We start from the raw sequence: 18,236 nt of genomic DNA, 5'->3' as shown, positions 1-18,236 counted from the left end.
GGCCAAAGTCAAGAAGGGGACTCTATAAATGCAAACAATAAATGTAAAGAGGTCAAAATAAGAGGGTATCCACCTCAGCCTACTAAAGACAAAAGAAAAGTTGCCCAAGGTAGAGAATCCTAGGAAGTTGATAAATCACTTGGAAAGACAAATTGAAATGATTCATGTACCCCTTCAACCAAATGATACAAGGGTTATTAGAGTCGTCTCGAGTACTAAAAGGACATATTCACAATTTCAAACTTTCATTTGCAATATGCGCCATATAAATTGAATAGCATGATGTTCATCAAGGAGAAAAAGCTACCAAAAGGTAGCCGTTGGGATCAATAGTCATAAGAATGGTGTACATTTGTGTTAACAAGTACTGCTAGTAAAGCCCTAGTCCTAGTATGGATACATTTTGATTATGACCCTAGGCACTGCTTGGGTATGTCTAGGGGCTTGGGTTCATTGTGGGCCCTATTATCTTCAATTTTGTATTCGCAAAATTGGACAACCCTATGGAAAATTTCATGGTTTAAATTCTTCAAGGAGAGTCTTTGTTTGATTTTTCTTGATTGTTTGCTAGGTTTTTGGTTTTGCTTTTTCCCTAGGATGATTGCATTGTGAATTTGCTCGTTTTGAGCTATCTTAGATTTCAATCAAAGTTGTATTTCAAGAGTTATTGAGGAATTAAGCACAGTGGAGGTGGGGTGTTTAAAACCGATTACATATCTTCATTCCTTAATTAAAATTTTGCACAAATGGGCTTTTGTAATGTCCCCGCTATTAGGGTTACACTGGGACAAATAATACCTTCAAAATAAATGTTAAATTTAAACAGTAATAAGTCTAATTCTACTATTCTACACTTTATCCTAACCCCAACCTTAAAAGCTTCTGCAGATCGGGTTTCCTAACGCCTAGTTATTCCACCGTCTTCTCTGGAGTGCACCTCTTAAGATTCTTCTTGGACGGGACATCCTCTATCCAAGGCAAATCACATATGCATATGTTGACATCATTAGAATATTTTGCCACATCATTCTCAGGCACGTTAGTCAAATGGAGATTATATCAATCTCACATACCAAAATTATAGAGATGATGACAATCTCAAGCATGTCAGTCAAATGGAGATTATTAATCTCACATACCAACATTATAGAGATTCCTTAATCTCAAGCATGTCGGTCAGATAGAGATCATATAAATCTCGCATACCGACATTATAGAGAATATAGTAATATGGTCGTGTCAATCAGATGGAGATTATCAATCTTTCATACTAACACTATTAAAGTTTAAATTAATCTCTTCCCCTATAAGAGGCTATATTAATCACTTCTTAAAATATCACGTGTTAATGAACATACAATATCAATATATTATCATAGTTACACCACCCTAGAGGACGGGGGACAGTGGAACGGGGGGACAAGTTTTTGGAACGGGGGGACAGAGGAGCCATAATTTGGGGACAGCCGGGGGACGGTGGTGGGGGATAGGAGGGTGTGCATGTATATATACATATGGTACTTTAAATGCTAGTTATGAAAAGGTGTATTGCAATATAAGAAATAGAGATGTAAAAGATTAAATACTTGAACATTGGATTGAATTGGAACATCGAACATTGAACATGAATAGTCGAATCAGCAAATAGTCAACATTGGGACAACCCCCATCCTCGGCGAAGGTGGGGGAATCTGGTGGCGCCGCTAGGGACAGGGGGGCGGAGTCCCCAAGTCCCAAGCGTGTCCAAGTCTCCAGGACATGGGCAAAAAGGGGGGGATGTGTCCTCATGTTACTATGTATATTATCTATCTTAGAAACTTCACTATATATATATATATATATAATTTTTTTTGTTTCATAATTATAAAAAGATAAATAAAAGTATATCTTACATCTAGTTTGAATTACCTAACTTTATTATAGTTCTTTCCTTGAATTAGTATATTCTCCATGTAGGCAAACATAGGGGATACTTGTCCTCAATACTTTCTTTTTGTTCCTCAACATTTCCCTTTGTACTCCCTTCATATTCCAAAAGGCGGCTTTAATGTATATGTTTTATATTTATGGGATGCTCCTTTCAATATGGCTCAAGTCAAAAGTATTTTCTTATACTTCAACATGGATTTAATCTTAATCCCTATTTTCGTTACTTTTATGATGGTCTTCCTTACTTTTTTTATAGTTTATGGTATGTATGTTATATTCCTTTTCTGCCTTGTCTTTGTTATTCTTCATACCTCCCAACCATCAAAATTCAGGATTCTTAATGATTCATTTTCATGTCAACCAATTGATAAAAATGGGTTTTAAGTAATATTTAATCACTCCTAAAGTAGTAAGGTTATTTAGTAATGTTTAGGTTGATAATCTACTCTTTAGTCAATGCTAATATGTTTGTAAAGACTATTTTATTTGTTTGTTTCATAAAGATATAATGTATTCAATCTTGCTATTATCAAGTAACATGCTTGTTTTAAAGAGGTTTGATCTACCATGTGGTTGCTATTTATAAGTATAACAATATTGGTAATGTTGGACCATCACTCTTAAATTTGTAAGGGTCCTTAATAATGTTTATATTAATGATCAACTTCTAATTAATATTATTTAATTTGTAAATGTTAGTGATGTTTAGATTTATTTATATTTATTTATTAATAAGGATATTATGATTTGATGATATTATTACAGAATTTTATTTTATTTTTTTGGTAGGTAAAAGGCCATGAGGCCCAAGATTGTGTTTAAAATAAAATCCCATCTCAATTGGGCAGCAAAGATCAAAGATGGATAGGTATCTTTGGTGTAGCCCTTCCATAAATTTCTCAGAATAATTTAACCAATTTTAACACCTACTTTTGATTTCCAAATTTATATCTTTGGTCCTGATAATTCCTTGTGAATATAACCTGAAATTAAACTTGGCTATGATCAAGGTGTTAGAAAGAAGAGAAGTACGCTTCATAATCAAAAATGGAATTTATCTCCTATTAGCTTTAATTTTAAAGTCAAGTAGTACATAAGGAAAAGTTTTAAATATCTGTAAATGTGTCACTTATTAACATTAAACTTCAATATTTATACATGATATCAGCTAACTTGGTCTATCATACAGCTTGAGCATAGACATGAAGGAGATATTTTATTAACTTCCCGCTTTATCTTACAAGTAGAAGAAAAGACTAGAAGGCAAATTACTGACAAAGAGTATCAGAATCAGATATTTCATCATAAGGATTATTTGGTTTAATGAATTCAAGATTGATATTTTCTATGTGCTCCCATATTGCAACTTGATCTTCCTTCATAAACTGATCAATCCACCTACTCCTTCCATAATTGAGTTGAAATAGTAATATGATTGCATATGAAGCTATTAGTGTTACATAAAAATAATTTAGTCTGATTAAATGAATTAAAAATTCTTTATTATGACTATCTTAGCTTAATTTATTGTATCTTAGGGGATACAATGTAGGGTTTGAGTTAAATGTGTAATAACTAAGTATAAACCTATCAAGGGACGTTACAAATGGTATAAGACCTTTTATCCTGCCATCCTATAGGGTAAGGGGATAAAGGATGGAATAATTTTATTCAATAAAAAGAAATCTAATAATAGGTATTCTTCGTGTAAGCTCCATGTCTTCATGCATTAACGTATATTCTTTGTGTTTTCATGCATTAATGTGTATTCTTCATGTATGCTTCGTGCTTTCATATATTTATATAATTCAAATGGATATTCCACATTTAATTCTATATTTAATTGATCTACAATAGTAAGACTCAAAGATATGGATTTATAGATTAATATTTGAGTTGAGAAGCTACTCCCAGTAAAAGACTTGTACAAAACAAACATTGCTTGAGGATAAGCAATTTTGGGGAAGGTAGGACTGTGATGACCTGTGATTTCCCCATTCCCACATATAATTTAATAATAAATGATTTTAATTAATTGTAAAAGAAAGATGTAAAAATATAAATAATAAATAATAAAACATAGTTTCAGATATTGACCATGGGTTTTTAAACCAACTTCAGTAAGAAATCAAGAATATAGGCATTATCTGGAGACAACGCTAAATTACTGCACGATGATAATCAGAACCATCGATATAACTACTATTATTATTGAACATTCCTGATGAATGGCCAGCAACTGTAACAATCAGATGTCAATAGTTTATGAGTTCACCATTCGATCAATAATAATGGAAGATAGTTTGTTGACAATATTAACAACAATAATAATTGTTGAATCATGACTAATTAGATAAAGTCAGAGACTAGTAAGGAGATGGTCATCAATAATATGAAGACCACGAGTAAGTAAGATATCGATTAAGTTTGACAATCACTGGTTAAGTTGTGTATATTGATAATATTTGATATGAGAATCAGCAATTATAATTGGGAAGACACGGAGCAATTAGCATATAACAAAGCAGCAATTACTGAAGTTTAAGTGTTGATAACAATTGACTTGAAGTGGTGCAATTAGTATTTAGTAGAGGAGGTAATGATGTAGAGACACAAGACATGTTTCTTGGAACACAACTCATCATTCTTTTCCACAATATAGAGAGGTATTTGATCTGATCATTCTAGGACATCTTGGAGGGGAGTATAAGAATATAAGGATAAACATCAGATCTGAGCTACAAAATATACATCAAAGGAAATATAAAATATAATTGTTACTCTCCAGAAGGGAGATAAGAAAGAATAAGACTATGGCTATCTAAAGTGTGGCCTTAAATAATATTTTTTACTGTGTTACATTTATATAAGCACAGTATAAAAGATATATGATAAGATAACAAATGTATAAGAATGTATACATGTAAGATAATAACTAAAAAATCAGAATTTTATTTTTTATACATACAGTGATGATGCACAAGAATTAATGTTCAGGTCTGTTACTACTTATTATTGAAGAAGAAAGGGATTGTGATGATTCTAATGAGGGGCTTGTATAAATCCAAGCAGTGGCTCTCTGTCCCAAGATAGGGTAGGGATCAGCAACCTTGAGCACCTTGCAAACATGATCCCAAGATAGGCAAAGGACTTGGATCTGTAAACTTATAGGAAGCCCATTGCAGTTGGTACTTAGGCACCTTGGATAACAGCTACTCCTGTAATTGAGTTGAAATGGTAATATGAATGGATATGGGGGTATTAATGTTACATACAGATAAATTAGTCTGATTAAATGAATGAATAATTCTTTATTATAAATATGTTAGCTTGAATTATTGTATCTTAGGATATACAATGTAGAGTTTGAGTTAAATGTGTAATAATTAAGTCTAAACCTATCAGAAGACATTCAAAGGCCCTCAATTCATTACTCATTTGGTCACTCATGGTGATAGTAATCTTTATCCTCTCTCTTACTAATGCTCCTAGAGCCCTTAGGCTAGTTTGCACCAAGTTTCTCTCATAGGATGGCTGGCAAGATGCTTTGATACCACTTGTAATGTCCCCAGTATGATTCTATGGGAATTGGACTAATCTCTTATTGCAAAAGACTGTTCTATCAGAATCACATCAATATCTCTCTCGAACGTAGAGAGTTTGATTCACTCAAAACAGGCCACTTGCATGGATTTATTGTCGAAAACTAGTTCTGGTCTTCTTATGGAGGGATCACCCAAGACAAGAGAATATATGAATTACTGATATGATGAGAATTAGGTTTTGATATATAAAGTGTTTGAATGTTTATGCAGAATCAGATGGGTCTGAATATGTTTAGAGCTCTTATTAAACACTGACAGATATTATAAAGGTCCTAGTGATCTACCACTATCCTACGTATAAGAAGAGGGACTAAGATGAATGATGGGACTTATATTCATCTAAAAAAATTATTTATTCTGCTTCTGATATTTATCTTTACTTATTTATTTCAATGATTTCTCAACCCACGAAGGATTGCATGTCTTGAGATGTGTCTATCCTGATGGGACTCCAAATTTTGGCAAATTTTAGAGCTCCAAGCACCATGGCAAAGGGAAAATCTTTAGATCTTACCCACTACCAATGTGCTTCAAACCAATAAAAGTCATGATGAGAATGGTGGGAGACACTATAATTATTGAAATTGATGACTAGACTGTCAAACTGTGGTTTGTTTTTCATGGAATATGTGATGGTGAACTAATATGCCATACTGGCCCAATCACTTCTGTTGAATACTTGAGTGCTGACCAAGCGTGAGAAATGTTGGATGAGTTATCTGCTGAAGCTTTGGAACAAAAGGTTAAAGAATACAGTGTAACTGCTTCAAATACAAAGAATTTCCTTTCAAATCCATTTCCATTGAGCCTTATATTTGCAATGCTCAGGAGTGAGAAAGGCTGAGCAATTATTAAAGTGTTATACCGTCACAATAGTACTACAATCAGAATAAAAAATATATGAACAACAGTATTTCTGATACCATGTATGTGTGTAAGTATGCTGCCTTATGAACTTCTGGAATCAATATTTTCAATGATGTAGAAACATCAACACATCTTAAATCCTGCTTGGATTTGGAAAGCACAAAAGCAGAACAAAAGTATGGTATGGACCAGTCATCAGATATCCAAGGGTATAGCACACAAGATGCAGATATTTGGTGACCCTGTGATCAATGTTTTCGGCAGAATAGAAAAACAAATTGTATCTGTATGAAAGCCAATCATCAAGTTCCAAATCACATGATACCTCATGCAAGAAGGTAACAGCCAATGGCCTTGGAGCATGTGTTTCAAGTACTAAGACAATGATCAGGTATACATTAATATTTGGGGAAGCCCGATGAGAAGCAAAATAACCGGCAACGATGATATACCAAAGTCATAAAGAGAAGCCACCATAGACTCTATACAAAAGGACCCATTATAATATCAACTCATATGCTTGGTGAATAATTTGGGTCGGGAGCTGCTTGCAGAATGATCTTCACCCACTCAGCGGCATTAATAAGAGGACAACAGTGAAGAGGAGTATCGGGTTTCTAAAGCCACGTCTAGGGTGTCATCCAGAGAAACATCAAGATGTATGTCGTCTTTACACCACAAATGGGGCGATTGAAACAATAGTCTAGAGCTGCCGAGTATAGGAAGTCACGAGATAAGTGTGATGGTTGATTCCAAAGCATGTGTTGATACCAAAAACCTAGTGAAGAAAGGTTGCATTTATTATCTTATGCATTCACAACAATGAGATCTCTTGTATGGAAGATGTTGGCCTTGGTTCAAGCATATATCCATGAACAAAACCTGAGGGGATGACTTCCGAAAATATGCCCGAAGAAAGTGTTTACGGCATAAGAAATGGTCGGAGGCAAATGATGAGGCACAGGTGTGCGTCAAAGAATGATAACCGCAAATGCTCAAGTTGTGTGAGAATGCTTATACCTATCAGAGTTAAATCGATAAAGAAATGAGTCTCATCGCAGGAGTTCAATTTTTCAAAATGATCGCCAATGAATTAATAATAATTATTCCTCAAAGGTTTTTGTTAACCAAAGGATTAATGAGAATTATTATTAAAAGGGTGCAATCATTTATTTTCAATTATTTTTAATAATATGACTTTTCAATTTGAAAAGTCACATCCCTATCTCATTAAAATATATACAGGGAGATACTCAAAGGAAAATAAAACAATTCAATATTCAAAAACATATCCGAACATTTTATATTCTCTCAGGAGAAAGTATTTCATATTTTTTATTGTATGGAGGAATAAGGGGTTCATTATGACTTTGTAATATAAATTCTATTATTTTATTTTAATAATAAAATAAAATGTTCTTTGTTTATTATTAAAGGCATGGAGATTTAAACTGCAGATGAATTGTCCTTTGTAATTATATTTGGAATTCTGTATACAATTTAAATGTCGGATAAGTGGACATGGTCGTTTAACATTTTATATTTGATCATCACAGATATTGTGAAATATTAAATCATTTCCGCACCTATGTCCAGTTTGTCTCCCTACCAAATGAGTTAAAGTTCAATCTGGACTAATTTAAGATTGTGTATATATTTGATCTGTCGCATCTTGATTATTTAATTGTTAGCAGTAAAGTGTGTAAAACATTATAAAGTTGTACTAGATAATTCACTAAAGTTGACTCTATTGCCCGAATGAGCAAAGGCACCAGTCTTTTTATTATTGAAGTCAGAAAATTTGTAACTTCCTTCCTACAAGCATCAAATCAATTATTTATAAATATTTTACAACCCATTCAATTCAAACACTCAGCATCCAGTTTTCATTGAGTTTGAGGACCTTGCCAGATGGAGAACTCAAAAGCTTAAACTCACTCTAGAAAAAGCCTTAAACTAGACAGTTAGTGTTAAGGTGAAGGTTTACCTGCCGAGGTGTAGCAAAGCCTAAAGTGCAGGGAAATCAAAAAGTATTCCCGTTCATTGGCCAGAATTGATTGAGAAGTCCTATCGGAGAAGTGGCAAGCTCTTGGATTTCCAATCTATGGTTTTGGGAACCAACAATCTTCAAACCGATCTTTTAAAGTAGGTGATTGGGTCCTGAAATAGAATGCTAAAGATCAAGACAAAGGAAAGCATGGTAAGTTCGAGGCTTTATGGTTAGGACCATTTATCATTTTTGAAAAGGCTGGGGAAAAATCTTATTATTTGCAGGATACAGATGGTCGCATGCAGGATTTCCTAGTCCATGGACAGTACCTTAAGCCGTTCTTTCAATGAGCATGAAAAAGGGAGTTCTATTTCCTTTCTCTGTTTTATTATATTTTTATTTTATTGTTTAAGTTTTTATATGTATTATTTCATGAGCTGATTACTCCTTATGGCTTGGCATGTCTGCTCCTCCAAAGATAGCTAAGATGCTCACTATTCCCACAAGGGGCATATGTCCCCAATGAGAGCCACTGATGGATCCAAAAAATTTGGCAAAAATCAAGTGAAACGTGATGAGCTGCTCATTTTGTACGGGTTGCAATTACTAGGCTAAAGTTGAATGCTGAAATGACAAGAATAGATGGAGAGATCAAGGATCTGAAATACCAAATAGTAGAGGAAAAAATGCTGGACACTGGACATCATGATTTTTACAATGTTTCCCCAAGAAAGTCTAGAGATGCTTTACCTGTTACTACAGAGGGTTTGAAGAGGTCAAAAGAAACTATCCGTAAATGCTCAAGGCTTCAATGTCTCTTGGAAAGAAAGAAAGCTATTTTGCATAGTGGAGACTCCGAAGAGAGTCATAACCAAAAGATAGATAAGCTGAGGCTTTTGGCAGAATCTCTTGTTGTTTCAACAACGAAGGCAGAAAAGCAAATTGCAGATAACAGGCATCAAAAGGAGGAAGCCAATAGACAATTTTTGCTATTTGCCATTTCAAAATTGCCTGCATACAAGGAGGATTTAGATATTTTGCTTGATCAAATGACAGTATTTTCAAAAGCTATCAATGATATGTCTAATAAGATATCACAGTCTAACAAAGCAAATGAATCTGAGGTTTATGAAAGGAGAAAGGTTGAAGAGAAGTACCTGGAAGCAGAGTCCCAGGCAATTACAATTTTTAGAACAATTGACAGCATGAAGACAGAATTTCATGTACACGAAAGAAGTGGCTTTAGGAATATTGAGGATGAAGGTAAAATGCTCAAGTGTTTTTGTATGATTGATCAAATGTGACAAAAATTTGAAGCTTTGCAAAGACGAATGCCTTTTCAATGGAACGTAGTTTTGAGAAGGATACACAACAAGATGAGTAGGATCTCACTTCTTGCAAATGAGGGTGCTACATTTTCATAACAGAAACATACAAACACGTGGATACCTTACGGTTATCACAGGGCCAAGAAGTAGTCAGCCTCACTGATGAAACCAGTCAGTTGAAGGACCCGCGGCCATCAATGAGATTCTTAGACCAATGAATGCAACCAAAACGAATGGGAAATACCAATGTGAATTGAGTTGCGAAGGCCGTGAACAAGCCATTTCACATCACTGGAGAACAGGAAGAAACAAAGAACGATACTCGTGAAGCCTATGTGCAAACATTATTGAATGTGAGAGGTCTCATATGTTACCAGATTCATCTCAACACAGTCAACTGTGAAAAGAAACTACAATCCACAAGAGTGACATCCTACAGAATGCATTTGTGAGCATGGATCAATGGAGATATTCCTGAGTTCGTTGCAAAAGGAGGTATATGAAGGTTGCTAAAACATACTCGATGAGATGAATATGGAAGGCATCAGATGCAGTCTTCATATCCTGTAGGTATCGATATATGAACACCAAGCGTTGTAGGCATGGTTTTCGCAAGACATTATCTTCTTGTATGGTTCGCACATTATTTGCCCTTTAATGAAAAACGTCAGATAGCGGGTCGAGGCACATAAGAAGGCATACGTCCGAGTATTGAAAATTTCATACAGGCTTTATGATTATTAAAGGCGTTTACATCTTAAACTGCCGCTCATACCAAAATGAAATTATATTTAGTTATGTTAATATTTTGATTGGTTATTTGTTCCCAAAAGATGTAGTGTTTGGAGAGATAACCGGCACCATTTAGCCTCTATAAATATATGATGAGAAAACTAAACAAAGACACCATTGGAGATATATTTTTAAATACAAAAGCTCTGCACATTTTGAAGCACGCATGTTATCAAATTTATCTTCTAAAAAGATTAAAGTCGAACTAAGCTCCTGCATATTGAGGGTGTTGGATATATATTTCAAATATTGTGAGAAATTGTGTTGAATGGAGCATTGATAATTGGATGTCTTCAACATGACTTTTTTGCAGTAAAACCAATAAGAATATCATTTGTGCTAGAGTTAAATATTATATAATTCGTCTTTTGTGATCATTTTATTTTTATTTATCAACAATTCATTATCACAATAAGTAGATCAAATTGTTCATTGCTATTTGAACTTGATAAATACAAATACAGTAAAATAAAATTGTTTTCATATTTGTATCTATTTTGTTCTTTTATAGGTTAAAACATTATAGACTAGTTTAAATATGCATAAAAGAGAATAATTTGAAGCATTGTGATAACTGAATTGTTTATAGATACTGTATATCATAAAATTGTATGTGAGAAAGTATACTATTGAATCTATTGCCCATTTGAAATTCAGCACTGATCATTTAACTGTTCATGCTTCTCAATTCATGTGCTAGTGATTTTCTAATCTTTTTTCGAAGGATTTGATACTTATCTATTTTGGTAATTCATTTTAAATTTTCCTTTCAGTAATTCACAACTCTATTAAAGTAATTGGAATTTGAAGATTATTCATCATTCATAATCCAGAAGTTTTCCCTTAGAATCTTGCGATTTAAGGAGATTGCCTTTGCATTATAGTCTATTCGCTATAAAACATATTTGATACAAGTTTTGTTGTTCAGCATCAAGTGTACAGGCCTTGGTTTAGCGGAGCCAAAAGCGCGGAGGGTTTAAATCAATTTGATTGATCCTGTCAAGTTGGCCAAAATCGATTAGATATCCCAGCATCAAGTAGGCAAGGCTCGTAGGTTTTTAATCAACGATTTTGATAACCAACATATGCCATTAAGATATTATCTTAATAGTCAACTACTTGTTTGTAGTCCGTCTTGCAGTCTAGATAGGAATGTTTCCTATCCTGTCTTCGGTTTTGTTTCTAATTCCATCTTCAATCTACGTTGTTTCTTTTAGAAACAACATCCTTGTAATTCTTTATAAGGAACACATTTGTTCCTCTATTAATCAATCAATCATCTGAAAATCCGTTAATCTGTCAATTCTTGAATCTTGTAACATGGTATTAGAGCCTATTTCTTAATTTTTTTGAAAATCATTATTTCTTCTTTGAAATTATCAGACCCATTTTCGAAATTATTCTTCTGTGGTCCTTGCTTCGTCATATCAAAAACCTCTAATTTTCAAACATGGGTTTTTGTCCTAGGGTTTGTGGAGGATCTCTGCCAAATCGCAATTTTTTTCCTACCTCTTGGTTGCAAAACTACGGCATCAAAGGTGTCAAAACATGACATCCATAGCCAAAATTGCGATTTCTTCTGGCTCGCGTCTGATAATTTTTTGCTGCCTTTCAACAACCTCATATCATGTCTGATCTTTTTGGCTAAACATCTATTCATGTCTACGATTTCTTTGGCTAGTCTGTTGACTATAAATCGTGCGTCATTCCTCTCCCTATGTCTACAAACTGCACGTCTGTTTTTTCTCATTACACATCCATAGAAGTACACAATGTGATCCAAACAAGAGATCTGGTGTCATTTTTGCATTCTCTGCTTCTAAATTCCTCTCTGCTTCAAATCCGACTTTTTTTGCGTTCAAAACTGCATTTTTTTGCTACTCTCGACCTCCATAGCCACCAACTACAGTTTTCTTGAAAACCCTAGTTTTTCACAACACATTCTTTTCTGATTAGTGATTCTTGGTGGGTTTTTGGAGATCTCAAATGGGTCTTCTTCAAATTTTTGTGGGTTCCTTGTTTTCCTTGCCTCGATTTTCGAGCCTACAGATTTGAAATTCGACTTCAAATTCTTTCTAGGTTTTGTATCAATTCCTCTAGGTACCTGTCGATTTTTTCTGGGTCAGCTAGGAATTTGCCTTGAAATTTATGCCTATTGAATTTCAGTCTTGAAGTTTGTACCTAAATTCTTCGAAATGGCATCTTTGACTAATCTAATGTTGGAGGACAGTCTACGATTCAATGGCCGCAATTATAACCACTGCAAATAGCGCATGTTAACCATCTTCGAGTATCGTCGTTTGGATGTGCTTGTTTTAGGCACAAAGACTCGTTCGACCTCCAAAGCAAGCAAAACAGGAAAAGTTTGATGATCGCAATCGAGAGGCTGTTATGCTTCTTAAGCTCTCTGTTATCGATGATCAGCTACTGCAGATTCCTTTCGGCAAGTCAGCTGTAGAAATTTGGAAATATCTGAAGGAACTGCATGAAACACTGACTAGAGTTAGGCATTCTTTCTGAAGAATCAGTTGTTCTCCATTATCATGGATGAAGGTATGTCCTTGCAAGAGCATCTGACAAAGATTACGGACATCCGCAATCAGCTCAAAGCTATTGGTCGGAAAATGGAGGAAGAGGATATGGTAGTCATCACTCTGAAAAGTCTACCATCGTCCTATGAGCACTTCATAGAAACACTCAACATTACGTCAACTAATGTTGATCTGAAATTTCCAAAATTATGCACCAAACTTCTGTAGCAAGATCGTTGGAAACAACAATTTGGCAACAGTACTTCTACAACCTCCTCAGAGTAGGCATTTGCTGCAAAGTCCTTTCAACAGAACATCAGCAACCATCAATCTTCTCAACCTTTCCAGCATCAACCTTCTGCTCAATCCCTAGATGGCTCTACGAAGCAAAATGCATAGTGTAATTACTGTCACAAGTTTGGCCATATGAAGTTCGAGTGCTGGAAACATTTGGCTGCCCAAGCAAGGAAAAATGCTTCACAGCCAACAGCACAAGTTGTCCAACTTCCTGATCAAGGTGAAGCTGAATTTTTTGCCTTCTAAATCTGTTTCTGTTTCTTTTTTGGGTTTGTTGATTTTCTCCTTAAAAATCATTTCATGTTGTCTGTACTATGCAAGGTTGCGTGAGATTTTGGGTTTTATTGTTTTTTCCACAAAAACGAAGTTTTGTAATTGCAATTTGTTTTGAGTCATAGCACTCTTCTGGCAAAGCTTCTTGGTTTCAACATTTTGTAGATCCAGGGAGGGTCTTAGTTATCCTAGAATGTTTCGACATCCATACGTTGACCATTAAGGTAAGGTATTGAGATATTATCTCCTTAGTTAAATATTTTCTATAATGGTCAACTACTTGTCTGTAGTCCATCTTTCAGTCTAGATAGGAATGTTTCCTATCCTGTGTTCAGTTTTGTTTCTAATTTCCTCTTCAGTCTATGTTGTTTCTTTTAGAAACAACATCCTTGTAATTCTTTATAGGGAGCACATTTTTTCCTCTGTTAATCAATCAATCATCCAAAAATCCGTTAATCTGTCAATTCTTGAATCTTGTAACATATCCTTCATCAGATTGTTTCCTTTAACATGGATGGCATATTTTCATTGCTATATTGTTAATGAAACATATATTGATACGTTAATGATTATTGATGTCAAGGATCGATCTTGATGATTGCAACCTCTCATAATCAATGATCTTTATTAATCATTACAACTAATGCCCAAAGATAATCATTGTTCCTTACTCTTAAGGTTCTATCAAATCATTGATGAAAGGGATGTCATTATTATTAATATGCAGATCACTGCTCTCCATATTCATTTCTTCCTATCTCCATACACAACTCAATATCACCGCCGCAAACCTCATAGTTGCATAATTTACCACTACTGTCTGTACAATTGCTGCAATGAAGATTTTCTTCCTAATTTCTTTTGGAGAATAATCATCTGTGGATTAATTTATATCACTTGATGTATTATATTGATATTTATATATTATAATTGATAAATTTTATTTTTATATGTTATGTTTATTAGATATATTATATTATAATTTGTTATTAAATACTTAATTATTTATTTTATACATATTTTTGTAATTCTATTATTTATTTTTATTTATTTTGATAGGTAATGGGCTGAAGCCTAGATTAATTGTTATTATTTGTCGAGATTAATTATTATTATTTGTTAATTCGAGTGGATTCGAATCCAAGACCTCATGGATGAGAGGCTCACAAGTTATTGTTGTGTTATAGGCTCTTGCCTGAAGATTTTTGGGGTAATAGGCCAAAGCCAATCATGTTATTCAACCCTTGGCTGTAAGCACTACAAGCAATAAGCCCCACTATTAAGTCAACAACTCTCAATTAAGAACCATAGTAGAGAGCAACCCTGTGGAGACTTGAACCTTGGTTGTAGGCACTACAGACAAGAAGCCCCACCATTTCCCGTAAGGCACAAGGCTTTGTAATTCTATTATTACTATTTATATTTATATTTAAATATTATTAAGTCTTATTTAATTATTTATTTAATATTTGATAGTGTATCAAATAAGTATATAAATTAAATATATAATAGGTAATATTAGATTTATATTATGTTTAAGTATTATAATATTATTCTCTATAAAATAATTAAATTATATTATTTATTTATTCTTGTATTTTCGTAATATTATTTATTTATTATATTTTAATTTATTATGTGTTTATTTAACTAACTTATCGATGTTGGTTACGATGTTAATGCAGGTGCAGGGTGTTGATGTGCGGATGCGTAAAAAAAAATTCTGAAGATTTTAGGAACATACTTTTTAATAACAATGGCAGCCAATTTTTGCTTACCACTACGGGTAAGTGAATTAATGCATACTACAGATGGAAGATATGTAACACGGACAATAAAAGACAGCTTAATATTATAAAACTGTCACTTCTTTCATTAATGTCAATTGCATCCAATTATGACTCCATACACAATGATAAGCATAATGATGCTCATACATTTCCTCTGGGAGTGTGATGGAGCCGAGAATTGGGGTCTCCATTCTTGATTATGCAAAGAAACATATCCAACTATTGTGGAATTCTCCACTCAACCTAATTTCAATCAACACATACAATATGTAGTAAGCGGTGATGGAAGCATTTCAATTGCTTTATGGGCCTCTGGAATCTGTTGTAAAGCAATGAGTGTAAGAATTGAGACAAGGTGAGATCTGCTGTTATATATATATAGTATATACAGACACTGCTGGAGGATGCTATCACTGTTACTAACATAGACAGTAGAAGTGTTGGATATGATCTATGGTTGACTCATTGTGCATTGCAATTAAAATGGCACATAAGGCTTTGAAGATATTGTATTATCAGAAGTTGAGGCTGCAATTCATGGGGATCATTAAGGTGAATTTGGACAGACCTGCAGACATGAATATAGATAAAGCTGAAGAATTTGCTGCGGATTGCCATGAATATTTCAAATAGTAAATGTTTTCTCTTATTTAACCAAGCCATGGTGGTAGTGCCCTGTTACTCAAACTGGATTATGAATGCGCTAAATGTAATCATAGATCTAATGTTTTTCCAGTACGCATTGACAGTGAAGTATTACAATCACCTTGGAAACATATATACTTTGATATTATTCAGAGACTAGACTTTGGAGCCAATAAAGATCACTAAAATAAGTCAAGACAGCAAAACGATTTCAGACTTAAGAAAGGGGGTATCCCACGTCAAAGGGAGTGTGCAGGTTGTGTGTCTGATACAAACAACACTGGAAAGAATATGTGATACAAGTCCAGATAAGATGCATGGAACAATAAAGAAACAAAATGACAAATGGATGCAAAAATGGGATATCAACATCCAAACTTGCCCAGATAACATTAAAGAAATAAAGAAGTTTGTCAATGAAAAATTTCGCAATATTCTGTGGACAAGACACATAGGGCGGAAAAAATCTTATTACATTAAAGAATTTAATCCCACTTCTAGTCATGATGAAAAGGCCTATATAAGGGCACCTATTAATTGGAAAGCAAAAATGTTGATGGCACAAATTAGAACTAGTTCACATCAGCTGCGATGTGAAACTGGTAGATGGCAAGTTCCAAAGGAAGAGTGGGCAGACAGAACATGTTTATTCTGCAATATGGGAACAGTTGAGACAGAGCAACACTTTGTCAAGGAATGCTTGGCTTACAACGACATCAGATCTGATTATACAAAAATTCTGCAGAACAAGGACTTCAACTATTTATTCGAGGAAGATCAAGTGAAGAGAACAGCGGATTTGATTATCAAAATTCAGAGAAGAAGAGACAAGTTAACCAAAACTTTGCAACTGACTAGTTTGGCTCCTGACTCGGGAGGGTGATTGCATGGGTCCCATAGACTACTTTAGTCTCGTGGACGTCATTAAAATCTATCATATCATATCATATCAATATTATAAAGAATGTATACATTAGGCCCGATACAAGAGTAAGTGTCGTATAAGAAGAATTCAATGGCGGTAAACTCCAGATGTGGAGACAAAGGTTGAAATGAGATCTCCGCTCCCATGCCGGGCTTCATAATAATCTTGCTATGTTATAGGGAATCTGGAATCACCACTCCGATTGAAACAAACGATTGCTTACCTTATCTGAGGCTCGATGGGAGTTCAAACATGGGATTAAACAATTATTAGAGTAGGACATTGTAGCGTGGCAAAATAAAAATATATATTCATCGCAGGACCATGGTTTACCGTAGTCAAAGGTAAATTTGAAGAAATATAAAGTGTCATGCCAAAACAAATAATAAAGTTCCAAGGTGCAACTAAGGAGATCCATTGTTTTATTAATCGATACATTGAGGTGCGATTAAGATTTTATGAAAGAAATTATTTTAGATGGAGTCTCTTTTTAAAGACATAACTCCTATTTGAATAGTCACATCCTTTGGAGTTAAAAGATATAAATATGGGATGAATTGTAAGAAAAGAGAGATCAGAACAATTACATTTATATTCTCTTAGGAGAAAAGTATTTTTATATTTTATTATTATATGGAGGAATAAGGGGCTTATTATGACTTTGTAATATAATTTCTATTATTTTATTTTAATAATAAAATAAAATGTTCTTTTAAACTACAAGGAATCATCCTTTGTAATTATTTTCTAGAATTCTGTACACAATATAAATATCAGGATAAGTGGACACGATCACTTAGCATTTTAAATTTGATCATCACAAATAGTGTGAAATATTTAATTGCTTCCCCATCTATGTCCAGTTTGTCCCCCTACCAGAGGAGTTAAAATTCAATCTGGACTAATTTAAGATTGCGTAATAATTGAGCTATCGCATCTTGTTTATTTAATTGTTGGCAGTAAAGTGTGTAAAGCATTATAAAGTTGTACGTGATAATTCACTGAAGTTGACTCTATTGCCCAGATGAACAGAAGCACAGGTCTTTCTATTATTGAAGTCAGAAAATCTATATATTCCTTCTTTAAGCTTCAAATCCATTTTTTAAAACATTATACAAAATATTCAATTATTATCCAGCATCCAGTTTCAGTTTCGAGTTTGAGGACCTTGCCAACTGAAGAACTCTAGGAGTTTAAATTCGCTGTAGAAAAACCTTGAACTAGACAGTCAGCGTTCGAGGTGAAGGTTAACCCACCTGGGTGT

The 18,236-nt window shown here is 34.0% G+C and overlaps 2 protein-coding genes across 21 annotated transcripts in view; one reads left to right on the top strand and one right to left on the bottom strand.

Moving 5' to 3' along the window:
- SLP1 (Calcineurin-like metallo-phosphoesterase superfamily protein) overlaps positions 1–18,236 on the bottom strand; it is a 257,256-nt gene that overhangs the window by 178,993 nt on the left and 60,027 nt on the right. The gene's annotated exons all lie outside the window — the stretch shown is intronic.
- On the top strand, positions 8,963–9,695 carry LOC149549269 (uncharacterized). Its single transcript, XM_089793672.1, has one exon. It carries the CDS (start codon positions 9,021–9,023, stop codon positions 9,693–9,695), a length of 675 nt encoding a protein of 224 aa, XP_089649798.1. The 5' UTR covers positions 8,963–9,020.

This window comes from Cupressus sempervirens, chromosome 7 (genome assembly GCF_028749045.1).
Source record: "Cupressus sempervirens isolate cs-2001-9-10 chromosome 7, ASM2874904v1, whole genome shotgun sequence".
Taxonomy (NCBI): Eukaryota; Viridiplantae; Streptophyta; class Pinopsida; order Cupressales; family Cupressaceae; genus Cupressus; species Cupressus sempervirens.
Note: the sequence above shows the minus strand (reverse complement) of the source record. Positions and strands in the feature narration are given on the sequence as shown.